Source organism: Sceloporus undulatus, chromosome 5 (assembly GCF_019175285.1).
Source record: "Sceloporus undulatus isolate JIND9_A2432 ecotype Alabama chromosome 5, SceUnd_v1.1, whole genome shotgun sequence".
NCBI classification, from domain to species: Eukaryota; Metazoa; Chordata; class Lepidosauria; order Squamata; family Phrynosomatidae; genus Sceloporus; species Sceloporus undulatus.
In genome coordinates, this window is record NC_056526.1 from 69951323 (window position 1) to 69962357 (window position 11035).

At 38.5% G+C, this 11035-nt stretch overlaps 1 protein-coding gene across 4 annotated transcripts in view; it reads right to left on the reverse strand.

Moving 5' to 3' along the window:
- CTTNBP2 (cortactin binding protein 2) overlaps positions 1 to 11035 on the reverse strand; it is a 126063-nt gene that overhangs the window by 73629 nt on the left and 41399 nt on the right. For all 4 annotated transcript variants that reach the window (XR_006103979.1, XM_042467196.1, XM_042467197.1 and 1 more), the window contains exon 3: positions 3421 to 3645. Coding sequence is in view for 3 of the 4 variants with exons in the window: in XM_042467196.1 (XP_042323130.1) it covers positions 3421 to 3645 (225 nt within the window). In the remaining variant the exon portion in view is untranslated. The remainder of the gene's footprint in view (positions 1 to 3420; positions 3646 to 11035) is intronic.

Below are 11035 nucleotides of genomic sequence, written 5' to 3' on the forward strand. Positions count from 1 at the left end.
ATACTCATCCATCCTGCTCCCAGCACCTGCCATGTTAGACAAAATCTATATTCTTGTTTTCTCTTCAACTGAAAGGGCAGCTCATGCAGAGGCTCGCCATTAGATGATTACTTTCAAAAGACAAGCTGCCTTGAGCTTTGCCATCCTACTAGTACTGTAATACAGCTGCCTGCAAGCAATATGGATCCCCCTACAAGGCATGTTTATCTTTAATTACTTGGCAAAATGTATGTAAATAAAGTCCAAAGAAAGTCGGGTTTCAGGTGTCGTGCAACTGATCTAATTACGTTGAGCTGTCAACCAGCAGCAGCTATATTGGATGCTCTGAGCTATTGTTAGTCATTAGCTTGTAGTCAAGGTATGTTCTTGGCCAGATTCAGAAAGTGGAAGCTTTGCCACCTTATCTGAATTCAGAACTGGTTCTTTAGGCTAAAGGTAAGCCTCCAGCCCAACTAGAGAAATTTTAGTGAATTAATCATACAGGTTTTCGGCAGTTAATCTCTTAATTAAATTTGTTCAAGAGCAAAAACAATGTTTCCAAAGCAATAAGCACGCGTTCCTTGATTTAGATTAGGGTCAGCAATCTGGCAGGTCTGGGAACCAATTCTTTCTTCCCCAAAGGACCCATCACAGCCTGTACCCCAATCCCCACTGACAACATCTGGTGGCAAATTATGCCACTCATTTCAGTGCCAAATGGCCAACAGCCTTTGAAATTAGTCGGAAATAATAATAATAATGATGATGATGATGATGATGATAATTTATATCCCACTCCTCCGAATGATTGGGATACTGATTTCAATGGGATTTTCTCACTTTAATTACTATTTTTTTTAATTTATTTATTTTGCTTGTTTTAAGTTTTGTGGTTTGCTGCCAGAATTTGATTGAATTTCAGGTGTATGGTTTGGAGTTGGGTCTGAGGGGAGGCTGGAATCCCAGAATGGATGTTGCCCATCCCAATTTAGGTAATGTGCATTGTAGTAGAAATGATTTTAGAAGAGGAGTCCCTTCTGCATGGAATGAAAAGGAAAATACCTCTTCATTTGCAAATATGTTTTTTTTTAAATCTTCTACTTGATTGACAGGAGATTTTTTCAGCCAGTCATACATTTATAGTGAATTAGTCAAACTAATCAGTTACGGTTGCAGTCCTGTCCATATTTCATAAGAATAAGTCTCACTGGACTCAACAAGCCTTACTTCTAAGTAGACATAGAAATTTTCAGGTCACTATGAGAAATGATCTCACACTTGAGAAATGTTTCAGGTCACTATGAAGATTTTTGTTTTGTTTTGTTTTTGTCAGTAGGATAATACAGTGCGCCCATGTCATATGCGGGCGCGCCTTACGCGGCTTGAGCATACACGCTCAAGCCGCGGGGGGCGCGCGGGGTGGAGCATCCCATTCAATTGAATGGGCACGCACGCCCATGTGCCCCGTGCCCCGCCGCGCACGAGCCCCATTGTTTACAATGGGGCTTGAGCATAGGTGGAATTCGCCTTACGCGGAAGGATCCGGAACGGATCCCCGCATAAGGCGAGGACGCACTGTACTTTACTTTTGAGGTCCATACCCTGGGAAGTTCAGGATTAAACCTCAATCATGTGATCCCTCTCAAGGTTTTCTTTGCACCCCATCCTATAATGAGATGTACAACTGAACGGAGGATCCTGGAATCATGCTTTAGCTTCATGGCGTGGAAATTCATGAAATATATGAGCCCAAGCCCACTTCCTGATCATTCACCATTCAATATCCTAACAGGACTGAATTATCATTATCATTTTTACCTTGTATTGTATTGTTATTGCAATTGTTGTACACCGCTGTGATTGAATGGAATAGCGGTATATAAATAAATTATTATTATTATTATTATTATGTTATGGTAGAGGGTATCTGAACATAGAAATACTAGTATATGGAGGAATAATTTCTTATGCATTAGAGTACTAGTTTTCAACCTTTAGTCCTTGCGATATTTTGGGCTTCAGCTCCCAGAATTCCTCACCAGTGGTTATGATGGCTGGGGTTTGGGGAAACTGAAGTCCAAAACAACTGAAATTGAAAGGCTGAAAACGATTGCTCTGGAGTGTTTCTGCTTCCTATGTGGCAACAAAGATAAGAATGTGAGACAGAGCAGCATAATGTCTTCAGAGAGTGAGTTAATGAGTAAGTACAGTCGGCCTTTCTTATACACTGATTTTTTTATACATGGATTCAAGCATCCATGGTTTGAAAATGTTCCGAAAAAGTATGAATTTCAAATATCAAACCTTGATTTTCCATTTTTTATAAGGGACACCATTTTTCTATGTCATTATATTTAATGGGACTTGAGCATCCACAGATTTTGTTATACAAGCAAACCCCAGCATATAACAAGGCTCCACTGTAGTTTATTTCAACTTGTTTTGGATGAAAATTTATCGAATGTTGCACCTCCTTGAACTAAACATGGACATGAATAGAATTTGCAATCAGATGTCCATTAATTTCTGATCTTATGGTATAATTCAAGTATCAAAAATGGGTTTGGAAAATTCAGACTTCTCAAAAAATGTATACTAACATGCTTTACTCAGTAAGAGGGAAATCTGTGCATTTCTAAAATATGCAGAATTACTGCACATATTTTAGAAAATGTACACACAAGTAATACACCTGGTACAGAAAAGGCAAACCTATTAATCCAATACATGCATACAACAGAACAAGCTTCAAGGTGGAAATCAGAGGAAACATAGGTCCAAAAACACACTGCAGAAATAATCCAGTTTGAGACTCTTTAACTACCCTGGCTCAATGCTAGGGAATCCTGGGAACTGTAGTCTATTGTGGCACCAGAGTTCTCTGACAGAGATGGCTAAATGTCTCATAAAACTACAATTCCCAGAATTCTCTAACAATGAGCCAGGGCAGTAAAAGCAGTCTCATCAAACTAGATTATTTCCACAGTGTGTTTTGGACCATAATACTTCTGAACTAGGTATATTCTCATATACCTAGATTAAGTTATTTTATTTATATGCCGCCTTTCTCCCAGGATGAGACTCATGAGTTATGAACTAGGAAGTCCTGGGTTCAAATCCCAAGTATACCACATCACAAGAAGTCAAGCCAAAAGGCCAAGTTTTTCCTCTCTCATCCAGCCTATATAGGCAGAATGATACTGACCCTCCCAGAATTTATGTTGAGTACTTGAACACTGGCAACTGCCATAATAATGTAAAGTATTGTTAATATTTCTCAAATTCTTCTTTCACTTCTTATATACAGTATAAGCTTCAATCTGAAATTGGTATGAATGATTAAAAATGTGAATTCCACTATAATAATAATAATAAAGGGCAAATTGTTTTCACATATAACATAAAACGAAAGGGTAAAAGAAAAAAAATTGGAAGTGTTACCTTCTTTTGTCTGTTTTCTGCTGCAATCAACTGAGCTCCCATTCTCTCTTGCATTTTTCTGCAGTGAGCCATAACAGCTTCTAAAATAGAGAGTGGGTTGGTACAGATGGATTTCTTGTCTTTATCACCAGCACCTGTCTCATAGTCTCTCTGCAACGCCAGAAATGGGTCACTAAGATTAAATCTCCCATATCGTTCCTGGATGAAAACCTCCTTCCTCTGTGCCTAAAAGTATTAAATAGAGAGAGATAAACAAGACCAGCAATTAGAGAAATAGTAAATGTGCTATTCACACACGCACACACACACACACACAGAGAGAGAGAGCTGAAAGAGAATTGTATACCTACAAAAACATGGAAATAAAACAGATGTCTAGACTATTGGAAATTAAATAAATATTTTGACAATAAATGACCAAATATGTTTTAGAACACAAACTGGTTTATGACCATGATTTAAATGAAGTCCCATTTCTTTAAAAATATTCCAAGTAACATAAAAGATACTGTATCATCTATAACTTATACACACACTTGTTCACACATACCTATGCATGTTCAATACTTGAGACAAGTTAGTAATTTAAAATTTCAACTTTTCAAGGTGGAGGTGACTATGTATTTTGGCTGCATTAATTTTCTTTAAGACTCTGCACCACATCTGCACCCCCATCTACCTCTATGGTGACATTTCTGTAATCAGTTTCTCATTTCATACCTTCCAATTTCACAGATGAAATCAAGATGGCAAAAGTTATTAATGAGGTAGAACATACAAGTTAGGAGAAGCTGCAGCAGTTAACTTTTGTCTGAGTCTACTGGGAAAGGCAAGATTCTTCCTTACCTTCCCCTCCCAACATAAATGAATGTAAGCTACTTTGGCACTTTGAATTCACTCTGCAGCAACTGAAGTAAGCTGAAGACAAAGGGGGAAAGTGGAGGAGGAGAGAGAAATTTTCTATACAATGATTACTATGTAGCTCCCATCATCGCTATATAGTGAATTCTGGTGTGACTCCTGACAAACCCCATTTACTGGTATGCACTTACCAGTATGCAGATGCTGAGATCAACAGGGTTAGTTCCCCTGTCCATTGAGAAGCAACTCCCTGGCTTTCCCACCCATCCTCATGAGCAATATACAGCACACTAGGCAAAAAAAGATCCTCTGTTGCAAATTCCCCTTACACCAAAATTGCTTGCATGAGGGAAGAGGAGAATGTTCAACAAGGGAATTGACCCCTGTCAACTGCAGCAGGAGCTTACCAGTAAGTGGAGTTTAAGGGACAGTCATGGTCCATGTGTAGCCCTTAAATTAGGAGCAGCATAGGGATCATAAACATATTGCACTTGTGAATACATAACTCTAGGTTACGTATTCACAACTGGTCAATAGGACTCTAGCTGAACATTTTAAAAGTAGTTGGAAATGGGTTGAGAGTGGATGAATTAGGGCTGTCCCTGCAAAACCAGGACAGTTGGAGGGTTTGGTATTTATGACCAATCCTTCTATTCTCAGGCAAGGAGGGAAATACTGTTTGAGAAAGCTAACACATTCAACCTTGACATTCACAAAAGATTCTGTCAGCAGTTCAAAGATAAAGGACATTGAAGATGTGATAGGGTATTCTTTTGGCTATTTTCTTTTTATGCTGCATTACATTCTGCAGTTGGCCCTCTGGATACACTAATTCTGCATCCAGAGATTCAATCATCCATAGATTGAAAATATTTTTTTAATCCCCAAAAGCAAACCTTGATTTTGCCATTTTATGTAAGGGACATTATTTTACTCTGCCGCTGTATATAATGGGACTTGAGCATCCATAGATTTTTGGGTCAATGGGACAGGGGGAAGGAATCCTGGAACCAAACTCCAGAGGATACCACGGGCCCACGATATAAATGTATGTTTGCATTCTATGTAACAAGTGAGGAGCCATCTGGAATACAGGACTCTCCTTGAAAGTAAAGACTGTTAATCTTCATTCTGATACAATTCAGAACAGCAGTTGTCACTGTACTATTTTATGAGTAACATTTTTTAAAAATAGCACACTACTGCAGTGTAGGTTAAAGAGGACAATGGAAGATGCCCTTAAAACAAAATAATATAGACCTACACAGCAAGCAATCTCAAAGGCAACGTATGGCAGTTTTCCTCCTGACTTTGGTAAGTAAGTTGTCTGGAAGCTGTTACATGAGAAATGTCTGTAGACTCCCTTCTACAGAAGGCACACTGAATGACTGGGATTTGCACTGAGTGCTAACTTGGCATTCAGCAATTGATGGGAATAGCTATTGGATTCAGGCTATAGTGTCAAACAGAGAAGTAAAACTGCAATAATAATTCATCATGGGCAAGATGTTTTTCCTACAATCATGACTTTTGACATGAATGAGAAAGGAAGGCCAAATATTGATAACTGCCCTGAAACTCTGCTTTCCTGGTTTAAGTGAAGTATACTGCCCCAATTTCTTGGATTAATTAAGAGCAATAAAACACTAGTCAAGAGGAATAAAAATTTCAGAGACTATATACATGACTAGATCTTCAGTGATGGCTATCATCTCAAATTAGACTGTGATAACCAGAAAGTGAATGTCCAAAATCCATACTGTGGTAGAACCTATTGGGACAATAAAAAGGTACCCAGATGGACACAAGCTGTTAAGAGCTTCACATCTCATCAGGAGCTCTGAGGTAGAGAGTCTGCAGATGCACCATTACGTTTCAAGATGACACACAGACAACAGGATTTTAAGATTAGGAATGTAAATCTTACTGCAAGTCTCAGCTAAGGCAGACCCACATGAATCAACGTTATTCAGCGTTGATATTCAACCACTGGTTCAGTGGATCTGTTCTAGTCAGGGCTAACCAATATAATTAAGATGTAAGTCTCCCTTTTCTTCTTCTAACCTGTAATTTATTTATTTATTTAAATTTATTTTTGTGACATCTTGACCAATTTTAACATTTTGAAAGCTTGCACACACAGTCTGATGGCTTTCTGCCTAGCTTCACGAAGACATCATTACAACGTAGAATTTAGAATTTTTCTCATAGTTAACACAGCTACCTCTGCTGTACATATGCAAGACAGTAAATTTTTCACTACCATATATCAGTACAGTGGTCCCTCCATACCCATGGGTCTGGTATCTGCAGATCTGAAATGAAGAAAAACTTAACTTTTAAAAAATCTCCAATGAACTGCAGCCAGGTTCAGAAGCAGTCCCAGGGCAGTAGTGGGCAAGATTGGGCACATTTTCGATTGGGCACACTTTCTTGCTGGTTCAGTTGCAGTGATTCTGCTCTTTCTTTCAAAAGGCAGAAATTGTGGCTGGTGTGTTCCCAGCAGGAACCACTTGGTTGTTGCCACTGCCTTCCCCTCCTCCTGGGCTGATGAAACCCAGAATGCCAGGCACACATTCTTCCTGATTCCTGTTGGGAGCATGCCAGCTGCCGCTTCCACTTTTTGAAGGAAAGAGCAGAATCATTGCAGCCAAAGCAGAAAGAATACATGCATGGTAGTGGTGGTGTTAATGATGGTGATAATGATTTATACCCCCTGTTTCCCTCAAAGCTGGAACTCAAATTAGCTTAAAATTAAAATTAAAATAATAATAATAATTTGTTTTATTTATATACCGCTATTCCAAAGATCATAGCGGTGAACAGCAAGTAAGCTAATTAGCAAGTAAGCTAATTTGCCCCCAACAGTCTGGGTACTCATTTTAGCGACCTCGGAAGGATGCAAGCCTGAGTCGAGCTTGGGCCCTTTTGCTGGTCTTGAACTCGCAACCTTGTGGTTTCGAGTGAATGGCTGCAGTACAGGCATTTAACCACTGCGCCACCAGGGTTAAAAATGGTTAAAAAACAATTAAATACAATTGGTGCCTAGGTCTTGCTGCTGCAGCATCTGCCACTGCTCTGGCATCATTTCTCAGCCTGACTGCAGTCCATCACAGGTAACTTTAAATTGCAAATACTGACTTGAGCATCCGTGGTTTTTGGTATCCATGGGGGGGGGGGATGTTCCTGGAAGCAAACCCCCATGGATGCAGAGGACCCACTGTCGCTTAAAAAATTAACATAAACCCTAGCAAAGAATGAATCATGACTCAAATATAGAAATTCAGCTTTAAAAAGATGACTGCTTGTCTCATAAATAGCCTCAAAAGAGAAAGCAAGATGGATGAGTAAGTGTACAATCCTACGATATTACAGAAAGTAGGGAATATTAATGATTACTTTTCATCTCAAAACCCAACATGTGCCAGACTACTAAGTCATTAAGAGCAAGCAACTTGAAAGGACCAATGATGAAGGAAGACACTTGGCATTTGAGAAGGATCAACATGGGAGGAGTAAGATGTGAGAAGCCTAAACATGGTGTCTTTAGTCTTATTAAGGTGATCTTACTCACTGAGTTAGGCAGCAGGGCTATGGACCTTTCTATCCACACATTGGAGGACGTTTCTGTAGCATGTGTTATGTGTGTAGGCTCATCCTGTGATTTAAAACCCTATTTGTTCAGAATCCAAATCAAGGGGATAACATATTATATTTAAAAAACAACAAATTATACATTTTAGTAACTGCAAAAGAAAGCGAAGATAGTTTTTATTTTAAGGGAAGAGAATTACATACCGGTAATATAAGCTGATAATGCCTGGGATATTCTGGGAGTCTTATGCATGTGTAAATTCCCCTACTGTTGTCCATGGCCATTTCTGACCCATGAACAATGTCTGCATGCAGTTCAAGGTTGTGGAAATGAAGTTGCACTGCAGCACTCTTTTGGCTATTCATTCCCTTGTGTGGTTGCACATTTATTTGTTCAATGTTGGAGTATGAGTTTTTAGGTTGCATTTGCACTGCATAAATAATGTAGTTTGATAGCACTTAAACTGCCATGGTTCAATGCTATGGAATTCTAGGATCTGTAGTTTTGTGAGGTTAATAGACTTCTCTGTCAGAGAGCTCTGGTGCCATAACAAACTGCAAATCCCAGGATTCCATAGCAATGTGCTATGGCAGTTCAAGTGGTATCTAACTGTATTATTTCTGCAGTACAGATGCAGTCTTAGTTACAGTAAGAGTGTGGAGGATCCAATCACATCAGCCATCCATTAAGTTCCAAGTGAGAGGCAGATAGTCAAGTGTGATGTAGTGGTTTGAATATTGGACTATGACTCAGAAAACCAGGATTTTGATTCCCCACTTGGTCATGAAACCCACTGGGTGATTTTGGGCAAGTCATATGCTCTCAGCCTCAGGGGATGCTAATGGTAAACCTCCTCTAAACAAATCTTCCCAAGAGAATCCCATTAGGAGCTCTGTAAGTAAGAAATGATTTGAAGGGACACAAAAACAACAAATATTTCTACAAATAACAAAGATTATAAAGTATGCTCTGCTCCACCCAATGAATTGACTGCCGTCTAGCTAGTTCAGTGGTCAGAGCCCTGCTTTTCCTCCTAGGAGATTTTTTTAAAAAAATTATTATTTGTTAAAATACAGCATTTTTAATAATTTCCAAAGCTTCCATCTATAGTAAATGACCTAATGATAATGGATAAACTAACAATGATGATTAATGCAAATCAGAGCAAGAATTCCAAAGGAAATGGGAAAGAATCACCAAAATCTAGGATTAATGATAAGAAGGGGGAAATATTTTATAATAATATGTATTATGGTTAGTAACATCAATATGAAGATAACTGTGAATGAAACTAAAGTTAGCAGATATATATATATATATATATATATGAGAGAGAGTGTAAATAGAATAATGTACCAAGAATAAAACGCCAGTTAAGGCTGGGGAACCATCAACAACTGGAGAGGATGAAACCAATTTCTACTGCTATAGTTATTTTAGTTTCACTTTTCTGAATGTAATATTAATATTATGCTTTTTACTCTTTCTTGCCAAAAACATTGAATGAAATTTGAGTATTCAAGGACAAGAAAGAGAAGATGGACGCCTCCTTGGAGATTTTTAATAAATCCCATAGAGTTCAGTGGCATTTGGGTCTGAATAACACATTTCACTGTGCTGAGTTGGGACTTTGTAGAATCAACTGTTGCTAGTTCTGCTGAAGACTATGGTGTCCAGTATTTAGCAGCTCCTTTTAATTTACGTCTAGGTATCTAAGACAGTGCCGCTACTCACTCTCTGTTCCAACCTGTTTGCCCAGAATCTTGTTCAATATTCTATGGAATCTTTTGGTTAAAATAGGATAAGACCATATGGCTAAGAAAAAATGCTGTGTACTATGCACACCGCAGATCTAGGTTTCTATGGCAACTGTTAGAATATCTGTGCAGTAAAGATATTCACCTTGCCTGAAAAAGCAACCTTCATTTGCAGCTGGATGCTATAAAGGCGGTAAAAGCCCGGAAATACAGTAAGGACCTCAATGTGAAAACCCTGTACTGTTGGCATTTATATAGAGAAATGAAACCAGCACATTTTAGAGTACTCTGCAGGGTTTCATAATTTCACATATGGTAGAAAAATTAGTATTTCCTTGAAATTTCTGAAGGAAAAGAAAAGTCACAACAGACATTACCACCTGGCATATGGGAAAAGAACAGCAGGTTAAATTCCAAGAAGTTAACAGAATGGTTTTGCATACAGAAAATGAAGAGGGGAAAATCTACTCAGTGCTTTGTGTTCCCATGAAGACTTACTTAAATGTTCCTGAATTTAAATGCCAAGAACTAAACGCAGTGCTTTCCTTCCAGAGCAACACACACATTTAGAAGAAGTTAATAAAAGTTTCCTTAAACATTACCTCTGCAAATAGTTAAGGAACATTTTCTAGTGAAAACATGTTTATTTTATCTTTTTATAGTAATGACCCCTTTGGCTGGGCTCTAGAGAAATCCAGTTTTATATGGCTCGCTGACACCTGGTGTTTCTAAAATCTAAAACTTTACTCAGCACCAAAGCACACCAGCATTCTCAAGAAGGATACTGTAAGCATGAACAGTACAGTATGTCAAAAGGGCATGACATTTGAAATTGCATGAGTGCATACTTACATGGTGTAAACTATCTGGACTTTTAAGAATTATTTCAGACATCAGCCTATGTGTGAGGGGCAGGGTGCATGAGTATGTGTGCACACATTTTTGCAATACAAAACACATTTGTGCCTACTGGCTACAATTCTTTTTTCTTTTTCTTTCCAGGAAATTTTCTAGAGCCAGGGATGATCACTTTGAGAAGAATTGGTCTGTTCTGTTCCCTTCCTGTGCAGAAACTTTAATATATAAATTCACATAGTTGGAAGGGGCTAAATTCATGGTTTTGGACTGACATAATACCTAAAATTGTATCCAGAGTAACACGCTCACAAAAGATAGATGACCAAGCTATTATAGAAACTGCCTGCTTAACTGATCTTCTAGTATCCCTGTTGCTTGTCACTTTAATCCCACTTGTCACTCTCTTCCAGTAGATCCAGGAGGTATCCTGTTTCTATTTGTATATGGCACTGATTCACTGGGAGAGTTGCACTAACACAGAGTAAGACTCCCCCTTTCTAATATTACCTAAGGTTAGGGGAAACAAGGTCTGAAGATCAAACTA